The 15,117-nt window shown below is 42.0% G+C and overlaps 1 protein-coding gene across 2 annotated transcripts in view; it reads left to right on the top strand.

The window, feature by feature from the left end:
* Positions 1-15,117, top strand: part of Depdc1b (DEP domain containing 1B) — a 57,110-nt gene that overhangs the window by 28,201 nt on the left and 13,792 nt on the right. For both annotated transcript variants that reach the window (XM_038323530.1, XM_038323529.1), the window contains exons 4-7: positions 3,976-4,103; positions 4,910-5,040; positions 7,610-7,657; positions 11,638-11,778. In XM_038323530.1, the coding sequence (XP_038179458.1) occupies positions 3,976-4,103; positions 4,910-5,040; positions 7,610-7,657; positions 11,638-11,778 (448 nt within the window). The remainder of the gene's footprint in view (positions 1-3,975; positions 4,104-4,909; positions 5,041-7,609; positions 7,658-11,637; positions 11,779-15,117) is intronic.

Genomic DNA, 15,117 nt, shown 5'->3' with positions numbered 1-15,117 from the left:
TCACAGGGCTCTCACCTGGTTCTCACTATTACCCCTGACATTTGATAGAGCCTGTGGTGCCTGCTTTTATCTGTTCAGTCAGAGCAGATTCTGCTAACTCCCTTTCCTGTTTTCTCCTGAAGGCGGTCTTAATTATTGTCTCAGGAGTGTGAGCCGGGAGTGACCCCATTCCCAGCACAGCGTATGCACAAACGTGACTTCTTCCGGTCTCTAAAGATGGCACATCGTGAAACACACAGCCTCTTTTTTTCTCCTCCGTATTTTTTTCTTAAAATATCCTTTGTGACTGCCAAGATTGAGATGATGCTAAAAAATCAAATGCAGAGAATCTTTGGCACGTCAGTTATGGAGGACATTTACTGACCTTATTGATTTAGGTTAATCAGGTCTTATAAGACCAGACGTCCAGACAGTTTTGTTTGCAAAGATGTGATGAAGCCATTTTAGACAACCCAATTAAAATAAAAAACAGCACTCTCCCCCCGCCAAAGAGATTGTATGATGTCTCAGCTTGGGGAGGATAATTAAGGAGCTTAGGCTTCTCAAAGATGATCAAGGCAAAAGATGACAGCAGTGACAGAAGCGGGGACCCCACAGGGGCTTGCAGACTTGTCAAGGGTGGTGCTGACTTTGGTATGAATTTGACAATAATGGTGGTTTATGGGAAATGGGAGTGCCTAGCAGGTGGATGGAGACGGTGACCCTGGAACTTAGAGGGGAGACAGTATTTGGAAGGCCTTCATTTACTAATTCAAAAAAAATTATTGAGAGCATCTGTGTGTGGCAAGTGTGTGACACATATAGAGTCAGTGATGTGCAACAAGGTCTCCGCCCGCACAGTCTAGAGAGAGGACAGTAAAGCAGAAAAGATACAGTGTTAGAGAGCAGAATGGAGACTGCGGGTGCTAGCTCCTCGAGGACTGCCCAATAGCTGTTAGTTCCTAGTCGAGAACTAGTTAGTTCATATGGAACTCCAAGAAACGGGTCCCCTTTCTTCAGTTGTCTGTTTAAACACCTAATAGAACCCTCTAACCAGGGCTGTCGCTCAGAGACCATGTTTTATAGACACCGTCGCCATGACTTCCCCTTTCTCCTCTGTGCCCCGGGGATGTCCAGGGTTTATTGGCCTGTGTCAGCCCTGTTCAGAGTCCTGCACCAGTGACGAACCTGCTATGCTCAGCTGAAATGCTTCCGGGAGCCCCGAAGTGTGCCAGCACCCCAGAGCTGTCCACTTCTCTGAACTCTGAAGACGTTCCTCCCTTCTCCAGCCGTCTGCATACGTCCACACTTCTCTTCTGATATGCTTTCGTCTGTCTTCCCTGGTGTCTTCCCCTGACATGACATGCAAGGCTATAAAGTCCTTGTGGGTTCCACCACAGCTTGCCCCCTTCCCCCCTGGGCACTACCCAAACCAAGAATGGTAGAGTAGGATTTTGTTTTTTTCTTTTCTTTTTGGCTCAGGGGACCAAAACGCAATTTAAGAATAATGTTAACCAGTAAATAAATGGCTTATCTTTCTTAAAGAGTTTGAGGGTAGATGTGGTGGTGCATGCCTGAAGGCTTAGGCAAGATCTTGAGCTATAGTCAACCTAGGTTACCTGCTGAGTTCCGGTCAGTCTGGGCTTACAGAGGGAAACTGTCGTCAGATCTTTTTCTTTTGGGGGTGGTGGTGGTAGCCGTGGGAGGGGAGACAATACTGAGAACCCAACTCGGTGGCTCGTTTATGCCAGGCAGACATCTGTCTCCAAACTAGATCCCTCTCCTGCTCTGTCTTGTCCTCTCCCTTGTGGCATCAATATACACAATAAAACACAGTAATGAAACACGGTAAACAATTATGTGCTGTGCCTTCTGGGTCTGGAGCCAGGCTGCTGCATTCAGGCCTCAGCTGTGTGATGGGTGTTTGAGCCTGTTTTCCTCTGCTGGCTCTTGTTCTTCTGTGGAAGAGTTCTGGTCCCCTGTGAGGGAGGACACTGGAGAGTCAGCCAAGTTTACCCCTGTAAAATGCAAAGAACAGTGTTCTGCAAGAAGATTCTCAGCAGCGGTCAAGTATAGCTTCTCTGATTTATTTATTTCAGAGAAAGGTGATCAGAGATATCACAGAGTTGTCTGTGATATCCATGGAGAATTACCCACGCTAGCATTTTTATCCTCTACTATTTGTTGCATGTGTGTTTTAATACAACGAGGTCACCCTGGGTCATCTTGTACCTCATGCTCTTCATGTCGAATAGCACGGTATTGTAGTGTGGAGCCGCGGGCGGCTTCCCGCCACCCTGCTCTCGGCCACCGGCTATCTTATGCCCCGAAATAACAACACACAAATTGTATTCTTTTAAACACTGCCTGGCCCATTAATTTCAGCCTCTTACTCACATCTTGACTAACCCAAATCTAATAATCTATGTAACACCATGAATGGTGTCTTACCGGGGAAGATTCAGCATGTCTGACCTGGTGGCTGGCTTCATCGCATCTGTCTCTCTCTCTGAGGAGAGGCACAGCAGTCTGACTAACTTAGGAGAGGTGTGGCATCTGCCTGAGCCATCTACCTCACTTCCTTCTTCCTGTTCTGTCTACTCCACCCATCTAAGAGCTGGCCAAGGCAGTTTCTTTATTAAAACAGAAGAACTCTCTCACATCACGGTATACCCAATTTTTTTATGTTAGTGCCTGCGTCATGCCTAATATAAGGTGATATATTTTATTTGTTCAACCCTTCATTGCTAGGTATGTTTTCCCAGCTTTTCAACATATCGTGTTCCAAACACTGCCTTTGCAGATATTACACAGATAAACATGTATGTATTCAGGAGTACTTTTTAGGGTGCCTTTGGAAATGGGTTTGCAGGGGAAATGTAAGTCTGTCTACCTTCAAGCCCAAACACTTGGTTAAGACATTTAAAAATTCACACATCCATCTGGCTTTTGAATTTCATTGTAATTTGGTTATTCTTTCCAACTAAAGGCAAGGGCTCCAGAGACCATGTAGCAGCTCTGTTAAGAGTACTTCCTGATCTTGTAGAGGAATCACAGTTTGGTTCTCAGCACCCATCTTTATTGGCAGCAACCATCATAAATCCAGTGCTGCTGGCTTCCATGGGCACCCGAACACCCCACCTATCTCTCCTTTAAAAACAACAACAACCATCAAACAAACAAAAAATAACTTTCATGTTTTTTTTTTCAAATTTGTAAGATTTTTTCTGTAGCAATATATTTACAAAAAATATATTCTAGAAACCCATTGTGAATGTTTTCTACCATATTTTGCCTCTCACAGGTCAAAATTTTTCCCTGTGATTGAAAAACAAAAGTTTGACTTGTGTCTAATAGACTGGGGCATGGACTGCTAGGAACACGGGTGTGGAGAGCTGTGTGGCTTGGGCAGCCTGAGCTCCTGAGCTCCTGAGCTCCTGAGCCATCGCCTGTCTCCAGAAGGGTGTCACTCCCTGGGTCTTAGTCATCCTGAGCCATTCTTGCAGGCTGCTTGCTTTTCTGCCCTTAGCAGTTGCTTAGGATTGGGTTGCTTTCCACTATTATATGTATTTGATATTTGCTTATTAAAGAGAATTCTAGAAGGTATATATATTTTTAAGTGATTACTCAGTTGGGACAATGTAGATCAAGACAAGCATTTCTGCACTTAATTTTGAATTTATTAAAGTTTATTTCACTGATTCGTTGGACTCCCACAGGAAATGGCAGTGGTTTATTTAATGCTGTACTTACTGCCTTAGCTCTTTGGCCATTCATCGTAATAGGACCTGATCTTGAGAGTCATTCATTCCTTCTCCGTGGTCCATACAAAGAAAGATTATAATTCCAACCATATTTTCAGTCAAATTACAAATAGGCGAGTCAAAGGCTTTTCTCATAAACTGTAGCATTTTATATTGAAAAACTTATTCTCGTTCTTTCTATCCCACCTCCTTTTATCCCTCCTTCCTCCCCATCCCCCTCCCGCCACATTAGAATTCTGAGATGTGGTTCAAGCGGCACAGCATTGCTATTGGAGAGGTGCCGGCTTGCCGTCTCGTCCACCGAAGACAGCTGACCGAGGCCAACGTGGAGGAGATCTGGAAGTCCATGACGCTATCCTAGTATGCATGCTTGACATTTGGGAATTTATGGGGTCTTCTTTCTACTTTATCTCTTTCCTACTCTCTGCATTTTTAGTTTTCTGAAATTATGTTTTAAAATCTCAACTTTGCATAATCTGTACTTATGCTGTTTACATATATAATTTAACTGAATTTTTGAGAATTTTCTATTGTTAGATATGTAATAGTTAAAATATGACTTTGAATTCTTTTTTAATTTTTTTTTTAAGCTTCTTGAGACATGCTTTTGCTTTGTAGCCCAAGTTGACTTTGAATTCTGCTCGGGCTTTGGAGTGCTGGGATTACATGTATGTCCTACCATTCCCAACTTAAAGTTAAAATTAGTGTCTTGGAATTCAGGATGTTGTGTAGTTAAATAATTAAGGAAGTATGCTACTGGAAAGGATATTCTAGGTTATTTTAAACATATTCCATTCCTAACCCACTGTCTAGAAAGTTTGGGTGCAGTAATGAAGGCAGTGCACCTTAAAGACTGATCTTTTGAGGTGACGAGGGGATGCTCGGTGCCTAAGAGTGCTTTCAGTGAAAGCAGCGGGACCTTGGTTCAAATCCCCAGCGCCCATGTAGAGACTGACACACCTGCCAGTGCCTGTAACCGCAGCACTGTGGGGTAGAGATAGGTGGATTCCTGGAGCTCTTCAGCCAGCTTCGCGCGCACGCACGCGCACACACACACGATGGGGGTTGGGGTAGAGAACCTTTTGTATTGTTCAGTGTTTAGCACTACTGAAACAAACTTTGAAACCTTGAAAATTATTTTAAGAATAAATTATTTATCATTTTAGTTTACAGAAAGTCCTTGGCCTGGATTCCCTGGAAGAAGTTCTAAACACCAAACTTGTCAACTCCAAGTTCATCATCCATAACGTATACAGTGTCAGCAAGCAGGGCGTCGTCATCCTGGATGACAAGTCAAGTAAGTGCACCAGCCCTGTGCGCGGCTTGGACCACACATTGGCACACACATCTCTTAGTTCCCTTTGCTCTTTTCCTAAGCCCCAGCGGAGTCTACGCCCTCACTACATTTATTTGTTTTCTATCAGTACCTTTAACTCAGTGTTTGGGTTATTAAAATGTCATAGAAAGACGAGGGTCCAGGAAGGAAGACAGCACAGTGCACACAGAGTCTAGTTGCCAGGACGGTAAGTGCCTCCCATCGTCCCTTGTCTCTAGGGAGACTCCAGACACATGAGAATGTTTAAGGCTAAGGAAGTGCCCAACACAAGTTTTAGGTTTGATTGCATTTAGGTTTTTTTTTTTTTTTTTTTTTTTTTTTTTTGTTTATTTTGAAGTTAGGGTTTTATGTAGCTCAAACTTGGCATGGAGGCTCACCTCCTGCCTCCACTTTTGAATGCTGCAGTCATGGACAGGCATTACCATATAATAATGATTCATGTGGTACTGGCCACTGAACCTAGGGCCTTGTGCATGCTAGTCAGGTACTCAAGAAGCTGAGCTACATTCTCAGCCCCACAGTTATGTTTCTGAATTATCTTTTCACAATGCTGTCAATAAGTTAGGTTGACTGGGATAGTCTTTATTATTTTTAATGAGATAACTTCTTATCCTCTGAGGTGGCTTATAAATCAGGGCCAAAAGCAAACCAACAAACAAAAACATACCTTTATTTATTTTTATTTCTTTTTATAACAAGGCAGTCATATTACCCATAGTGCCTATGGTGGGCCACAGTCATCAGACTGGTTTTATTTGTTTATTTATTTGTGGCATGGTTTTACTATGTAGTTCAGGAACTCGATATGTTCTTGCTTCAGCTGACAGGGATGTGTCCTCATATTTGACTCAAGACCAATTTAAAAGCCTTTTCTTATAGGTAAGTGTTGGACTGGAATTAGAAGGGTTCTTTGAGTTGATCTTTTAATTTAAGTTCTTGCTGATAATTGGCTGGAACTAAGTGACCTTTGGATCACTTAGTGGTCCAGTACTTTGGGGGACATAGGAAACTTTTAGTAAATTCGGGCTGAAGCTCCTAACTAGTGGCATGTACAAGAAGGGTCATGGTGTGTGAGTGGAGAAGAGGTTTAAGTAAGCTGTGTCCCTGGACAGGAGGAGGACTTGCCTTGGAAAGCAGGAGCACTTCCCCTGTCGTAGGCCCTCCATCAGGAATGGAGGACAGTGGCAGACCGAAATCATGTGTGGGAACCTGTTGGGTTATTATCCAGCTGTAACAGTGGGTTCCCGTGCGTGTGTGGAGTAGTGGAGGGCTTTGAAATACCCCTAGACCTGTGCAGATTCTCTAGAGGAACAGTATTATATCTTGAGTTATCACTTAGACAACCAGTCAGTTTTTGTGTATGTGTGTGTTTTCTGTTTTTCTGTAAGAAGGAAAGGTTTACAATTCTCAGGTCTGTTAGGTGAAGCAACACAACAGGCGGCTGCTTCCCACACTATAGAATCACACAAGTTCCCTCCACTGCAGGCCCAGATGGAAGAGGCTGTATCAAGTTATTTTGCTGGGATCTTTTTTTTTGTTTGTTTTAAAAGTTTTTTTTTTTATTTTTACTCTTGTGTATGTGTGTGTTTCTGTGTAGGTTTGTATGAATAAGCGCAATATTCAAGGAGACCAGAAGAGGGAGTTATTCCCTGGAGCTGCAGTTGCATGTGATTGTGAACTATGTGATGTGGGTGCTGGGGACTGAATTCTGCTCCCATGAAGAGCACCGCATGCTCTAACCACTGGGCAGTCTCCCCAGCCTCTGGGCTGGGCTTATCCTAGAAAATGTCACTACTCTTGTAAGGCCGAGCTAATACTGCAGCCTGTGATTAGTATGTCAGTGGAATGTTCTTGACCTGAAACACTTTGAAAATGGTAACAGGTAAAACGATAACTATAACTATATTGGACCTACAAAATATACTGTCGGTCCTGTCCTCCCCACCCCTGCCCCGGCCCCTCATCATGGTGCTAAGGATTGAACCCAGGGCCTCATGCATGCCATGCTTTTCTCTAGACAAATCATCCAGTTCTTTCTTTTTACTACTGTTTTTAAAAGTGTGTCCTATCCTTTGAGAAGTTGTTATTCCCTATTTAAGTACATGTTATAACATTGCTTCTAAAGAAAAGAAAGATTTTTCTTTTAATTGTTCTGTATACAAATTGGTGAAACAAGCCGGGTGGTGGTGGCGCATGCCTTTAATCCCAGCACTCGGGAGGCAGAGGCAGGCAGATCTCTGAGTTCGAGGCCAGCCTGGTCTACAAGAGCTAGCTCCAGGACAGGCTCTAGAAACTACAGGGAAACCCTGTCTCGAAAAACCAAAAATAAAATAAAATAACAAATTGGTGAAATGTCTCATATTGCCTGAGCAAATGATACATTCTTAATACTGTGTGTGTGTGTGTGTGTGTGTGTGTGTGTGTGTGTGTGAGAGAGAGAGAGAGAGAGAGAGAGAGAGAGAGAGAGAGAGTATCTGATTGAGTTATAAAGAGATAAATAAAATATCTTTTGTATCTTCCTTTCCTACAGAAGAGCTTCCTTATTGGGTCCTGTCAGCTATGAAGTGTTTGGCAAATTGTAAGTACTAATTATCTGCCAGTTTTATAAAATTAACAGAAATTAGTGCCTTGAATTAGAAAACATTCCTGCTCAGTGGGCTGGACATTGATTTGACACCTGTGAGGCTGGCAGGGAATCGTTTGGCGACCATTGTGCTTAACCGGTAGATTCATGACTTGGTCACAGCATTTTATATCGCAGTTTTAAAGGCATTTAGTTCTTCCTCGGTCTCATGGATGAATTATACATCAAGTTCATGCCACTTCTAGGAGCGCATCGTAGGGGTAAAAGAAATGAGTGACGGCGTGCACCATAGAGCAGCAGCCGCCTATGGTGGTCTGTAGGCTTTCATTCCTATAGGGGTTGTTAAGTGTCTATTGTGTTCACATCTCGTGTGCTGGGCAGCTTCTGTCCTCTGCGGGGCTTCGGAGGGCAGTGTTATAAGAGGAACAGAGTGTTTTAGAGGACTGGCCTGACTGATCTGCAGGATGGCTTAGAAGGAGAGGAGCCTGCATTCAGAGAGACAACCAAGACTGTGTCAGAGACCTGCATGTAAGATCTGGAGGCCTGGCCCAGGGTGGGCCCGAGGGAATGCTCGTAGGCATAGAAAATCTCTTTAGTGGACACATGGCATGCTCTTCATTGGCTGTCATCAGCACCGTGAAGGAACGCTATAATAAAGGCTTAATGAACACTACGATGTTCTTGGTATTTTCAGAAAGTGTAACCTAAAGAGCGGATTCTAATATTTAAAGGAAGAAACGCTTTATTATTATTACTGTGTGTGTGTGATATGTATGTGTGCATGCGGATGTCGGACGCATGCTGTGGTGCCTGTGTGGCAGTCAGAAGGTGATTGGGGGATCACTTCTTACTCTCTGGGCTCTGAGGGTCTTCACTCAGATCATCAGGTTTGGGTGGCCAGCACTTTTACCTGAGGAACAGTCTATTCTGCCCCAAGCATGTGTTTTTAATGAGAATCCTTGTTCTTTTAGCTTATTAATAACGGCGATATTTGGTTTTAGAGAAGCTCTAGAGTATCATGGCTCTTTCAGGAAAAGATCACTTACTATTTTTGTGTAGGATCAGCATATGCAGAGACAGGTGTGTAAGTTATTGAATTAGTAGACTAAATTATTGATTAAGCTGAGTCACTTGTTGATTATAGAATGAAATGAACCATTGAGTCTCATGGTTGTCTTACTGGCCCTGTGTGGGGTGGTTGCTTCCTCTCATTCTGAACACATAGCAATACCAGCTAGCATACAACTCAGAGTTCTCCAAGTTTAACTCTTAACAATTTTCACTGATGTTTGTTGATAATTTGGATGCATTGAGATGTAGAGTAATGTGGCTTTAGCCTGGGGAAGTACTGAAGATTTTAAAGTTGCGTATAGTGTGTATGTACTATTGCCATGCCATAGCAAGTGTGTAAGTGTGTGGAGGCCAGAGGATGCACCTTATGGGTTCTGGGACTGAGCCTAGGTTGTCAGACATGGCCGTGAATGCCTTTATCCACTGTGCCATCTTGCTGACCCGGAAGTGCATTTTTATCCTTTCTGCTCAACTGGTCAAAGTAAATTAAATATAAATTACAACTTTGGCCAGAGGTGGCAGTGATGACATAAATGTACAATTGCGAGGCTCCAGCACTTTTTCTGAGCTCCTGGAGAACCAAAGATTTGGAAGTTACCAGTGGGAATGAAGCTATAACGTGTGCTGAAATGCTGCGAGGTGCATTTGTTGTGTGTGACTTCCGCTGAAGACGGGAATGCAGGGCAGTGTATACACAGTTCCCTATTTGACACACAAAGCCACAGATGCCTGCAGTAAGGTTGGCATGACTGGCCATTGAGTAGAGGAAAGATGTCCTATGACTTCATAATTGCTACAGGCTAGAGACCAGAGTGTTGGGAGGAGTGGGCTCACATGTGTTGAAAGCAACCTTTACAAATGGTTAGCATATCACAGAGGGTTGGGTATGTATCAAATATAAAAGGTAGCCAAAGGACAAGGCCAGCCTGTTGGACAGTCTTATAAAATTTCTAGGCTTTCCCGAATTCTCCTGTGTATGAAAATTTACTCTGAGTCTGTTGGTTATGACCTGCTCTTTGTCCTTACCTTTAGTAAGTGCAGTCTCCTCTTGAGTCTTCTGGAAGGGTATAGGCGACCTACGTGCCGCCTTCTTTCCTAGAAGCCTGCTATTCTCCTTCTCCTTTTGAAGGTTTCTTTAGTGCAGACCATGCACGCGTGGGCCTGTGTGTTCAGTTGTGGGCCAGACCCTTTCATGGACGCTCAGAGGATGAAGATTGCTGTTAATACAGAACTGGATTAACTGATTTCTTTTGCCTTTTTGTGTGTAGACATCAGAAGAGCCAATCAAAAATGGAAATAAAATAGGCAAAACATTTCATTCCAGAATCTGTCAGGAATAACATTTATAAATGTCCTTAGAACTTAAGGTGATTAAGAAAGAAAAGATCCATGTTTCCTTTCAGGGATTTCCCCCCATATTTTTAACAAAGATGATGCCATATTCCCAAGGCATATAACTGTTTATTACTCGCTCACTCTGCTAAGTACTAATTCTGGCAATGGGTCTTGTTTGTTGAGATATATCAGACCATCACTTGACTAAGCTTCCTATGTGAGGAAGATGTAAACAAGCATGGTTTATGTAGTTGCTTCTAGGTTTATGCTTACAACATTATTTTAACTAATAAAATTAATTTTTAAGAAGAGTACAGACTGTGAAGGGTAAAAGTTTTGTTTTCAGCTAGAGGTTTTATTTTTACCTATGTGTGCGTGTGGGTGGAGGCACCTATGGAGGTCAGAAGGGGCACTGGATCCCATGGAGCTTCAGGTATACACGGTGGTAGCCATCTGATGTGGGTGCATCTGATGTGGATGCTGGGGACTACTCTCTTAACCTCTGAGCTATTTCCAGCTCCCAGTAAAGGAGTTTTTAGGGACACCATAAAGAGCCATTTCATGATGTTCTAGGGGATTGAATGTCATGGTACAGAGTGGCTTCCTGTATAACAGCTCAAATCTCTTAGCTCCCTCAGTTCTGTGGGAAGAATTTCCTTGAATTCATCTTTGTTGCTTTGTTCATCCTCTTGGGCATATCAGTCTATCTGGGTTTAATCGCTTTGTCCTCTGCTGGCCTGGAGCTGGTCACATAATGGCACTCCTTTTCGTCTATGGTCCTCTTGGGATGCGCTGTTTCCTTCAAGGTCCCAGCACCCCCAGTCTGCTTGTCAACTTGGCAGTGTGATCCTGTGCTCATCGTGCAGTGCGCTGAGGGTGTTTGCCGCCGGATTGTGCGGATCATCTCTTGTTCCTCCTGGGACCTGGGTTCTGAGGGGCTTCCTCTGCCCTCGGGTGGCACAGAGTGTGGCCAGGCCCAGGCTGGCTCAGAGCTTCCAAGGTTGCTCCAGCTCTACAGTGTGATCAGTTTTCTTTTTATAATCGGGCAGTGATTGTTTATAGTTTAGAATAAGTTGACAAGATAGAATGTAAAATCTTTCTCATCTTTTCAAAAAGCATAAAAGTTTCATTTGTCTGAAAGTGTTAGGAGAAACCGATTCTTTCAACTGTATGATTGTAGGATATTACAGGATAGTTAATAAACTCAAGAAGTTGTAAAAATTTCTAGATAGCTCATCTATTACATATTAACAAATTGTTATTTTGTTAACTTTACTAAGATTAGGAAAATTTTACTATTTGAAATAAAATTATTTACATGAATAAAGTTTGCCTTGACTTGAACAAGAAAGCATGTTTTTCTTTTAAAATAGAGATACATTAAGTGCTCTTCATTTTATAATATATTCAATTAAACATTAATCGTATTTGAGCAAAAGGTATATGTCATTTCCATATGAAAACTTGTCTGTGTCTCTCGAATATCTATCTGTGCACACACACAGATGGTCAGACTATGGTACTTACAAGTAACTGCCTCATTAATTGTTCTCTTTCTTCTTTTAAAGGGCCGAACTGCTCTGATTGGAAGCAGCCTATGTACTTGGGGTTTGAGAAAGATGTCTTCAAGACAATCGCGGATTACTATGGTCACCTGAAGGAGCCACTGCTGACGTTCCATCTGTTTGATGCTTTCGTCAGTGTCCTAGGTGGATATATAGCAATGCATCTGCGTGTTGATACTGAGTTGTCACTGTCTCCAGATTTCCACTAATAAGAGTTCAGAACATTATCTTTTATTTTTTTAAAAAATTTTATTTTAAATTTAGTTTTGATATCCTATTTTTATTTTTGTTTTACTTTTAATATTTATATGAACTATTTGTAACTTTGAGAATTTCATACATCAGTATTTTCCTTTTATTATCATATATTAATTATATATAATAATGGGTCTCATGAAGACATTTTCATACATGTATATAATGCATAATCCTTCCTTACTTCTTCCCATTCCTACTTATTCCTTTTCTCTTCACAAACAGCACATTCTGCTTTCATTTCTCTCTCTTTCTCTCTCTCTCTCTCTCTCTCTCGGTGTGTAAAGAGTTTCATTAGGTTTGCTCATTGAAGCATTGGTAAGAGCTGTTTATAGGATCATTGCACCTTTCAGTGGTCCACCACTGAAAAAATGTTTCCCTCTCCTCCAGCCATGATTAACTCCCACAGTTTCTCAGGGTGGAGTGGGAGTCCTGACCTCCCCACAGTGATCTTTGCCTGCCTGCATAAACCTTCATCCGTGATGCAGTGTGCTGTGCCCAGTCTTAGGCAGGAATCATAGCTGTTGTGAACTTCCGAGCGCAGCAGCCATGTCATACCTGGACGACTGCACCACCCCCTTCCTCTGGCTCCTAGTCTCTCTCCTGTGATGATGTTCCCTGGGCCTTGGGCCGGGGGGGAGGGTAGGCTGTCCTGTTTGCGGCAGAACATTCAGTGCTCACTTTTTCTCAGCACTTTGAGCAGTTGCAACTCTTTGCAGTGATCATCATCCACTGAGAGAGATGCTTTTCTGACCTAAGCTGGGAGCAGCACTGCCCTATGGTCATAAGCACGAATATCAAGAGGGCAGAGGATGGGTCTGGCATTTACCAAGACAGTGGTAGCTTCTCCACGTGTTCACGGGCTTTTTATTCATTTATTTATTAAATCAGTTTTGTTTTTGTTTTTTGATTTTTTTTTTTTTTTAAATACCAAGTGTTAATTCCTTTCCATGGAGCAGGGCTTCAAATCCAATCAGTAAGTGGGTGGTTACCTCCACAGTGATTCTGCCAGTGGTGCTCCACTGTAGGGTCCACAGCTGGGTAAAAGTGTTGGTGACTTTTTGCCCTCAGCGGCCTGTATAGTGCCTTCCTACACAGTAAAAGCTAGCCATACAGGCATTGTCAAGGTAAGAACTCATAGACTGCTTAATTCCTGCTCCAGAAGGAGTAAAAGAAAATAGTTTACCTGTATTGTAAAACCCAAAGCAAAACCCAGCAGGTTTTATTTCTAAAGGAAGACCAGAATGTTGTATAAGAGCATAACATTGTTGGTAGAGAAGAATGTAAATTTGACATTTACTCTTCAATACTAAATTGATTACTCTAGGTATGACTTCATGAGCAGTCAGTGTAGGAGGTATATTGTCATTTTGAAGGTAATTTATTTTTATTAGAAAAATCATGTCTTTATAGGACTATTTGATACTTGAAATATGCATAATAAATACAGTAACATTATTCATGTAAAGCTTGTTTTTATTCTTCATATAGACTTATACCTTAGAATTTACGCCATCAAGGAAACATGGTAGAAAGGGAGAAAAGTCTATTATTGCTATTGTTCCTTTCTTTTTGGAAATCAGATTTCCCTGTGGGCTGTAAGTACCTTTTCCTTGTCAAATGCATGCTGTTTGAATATCGTCGGTTACGCAGACGTGAGAGGACTTAACATATTCTTGTTCCTTAGCATCCTGGGCATTAACAATCTTTCCCCTTCCTTTTTTACTTCCTTTATTTTTCTCTGCATCCCTTCCATAGCATCTGAACAAAATGTCAGCTATATGTGAATGAGTTACCTGAACTCAGCAGTGTACTCTAGATTCAGGCCTCTATAGGTTCTCTGAAAGTAACAAAGTTGCTATAAATGGTTTGTGTAATAGTAACCGTGTGTGTGTGTGTGTGTGTGTGTGTGTGTCCGCACACGCGTGCGTGATATATGATATATGTGCAGGCATATGCCATGGTGCTCCCATTGAGGTCAGATGACTGCTTTGTGCAGTTGGCTTTCTCTTTCCAGATTTGTGCAGGTTCCCCAGCAAGTGCTTTACCCATCCATCCACCTTGTTTTAGGCGTGATTATTTTCTATTAATATTAACACTGGGGATAAATGGAGGGCCTATTTAGTTTATTATGGGATTCTAAGACCAGTAAGTCTTTTGGGTATTTTGTTTAGGCCAATTGATCTTTTATGGGTATCTTGGTTTTGATTTGATTTTTAGATAGAGTCTCATTTAGACCGAGCTGCCCTTGAACTCAGTATGCAGCTGAGGCTGGCCTTGAACTCATAACTCTCCTCTTTCCTTATCTAAGTACTAGATTACAGGTATCTGCTACTGATACATCACTGTTATGGAGTCTTCTTGGTATTTTGTTTTCAGCTGGGTTTGATTGGGGGCTTATGAATGTGTGCATCTCATGGCTAATGATGAATGCTTGCTGCTCTTGCAGGTGCTTATGGACTAAATGAGTAGATTCTCATTATCCTTACTGCCATTAGCATTGGTTAGACTAGAATTCTAAAGGCTGAATTGAAAAATCAGTTCTTATAGTTTCTTCTCATTTCCCATTTTTAAAAAATATTATGTAGTAAATTATTTAGTTTGGAAACAGAATGACTTGGAACATTTTTTTTAAAACATAAATTCCAATAAATCTGTTTTTTTATATCATTTGTCCTTCACAATTATTCATTTTGAGCTGAGCTAGGAATTAAAGCTGGCTCCATTCCAAATTGATATCAGAATTAGTTAACCCATAAAATATAAAGGACTTGAGGTAGAGAATTGATGAGTATTAGGAATTTATTGCCTTTAGCTGTAAGCCAGAATAGACTATTGTCTTAGTTAGGGTTTCTTTTGCTGTGAAGAGACACAATGACCATGGCAACTATTAAAAATGAGAATATTTAATTGAGGTGGTAGCTTACGGTTTCAGAGGTTTAGTCTGTTATCATGGTGACTGGGAGTACGCGGTGTGCAGGAGGACGTGGTGCTGGAAAACTCTACGATTTCAGGAAGTGAACTGAGACACTGGACGGTATCTTGAGCATATATGAGACCTCAAATCTCACTTTCTCAGTGGCACACTTCCGCCAACAAGACCACACCTATGCCAGCAAGGCCATACCTCCTAATAGTGCCACTCCCTTTGCGGGGGCATTTTCAGTCAAACCATCACAGCCATTGAATGAGACTGGTAACATGTATTAACCTGCTCTGTTATCAGTC

The sequence above is a fragment of the Arvicola amphibius genome, chromosome 3 (genome assembly GCF_903992535.2).
Source record: "Arvicola amphibius chromosome 3, mArvAmp1.2, whole genome shotgun sequence".
Taxonomy (NCBI): domain Eukaryota; kingdom Metazoa; phylum Chordata; class Mammalia; order Rodentia; family Cricetidae; genus Arvicola; species Arvicola amphibius.
Note: the sequence above shows the minus strand (reverse complement) of the source record. Positions and strands in the feature narration are given on the sequence as shown.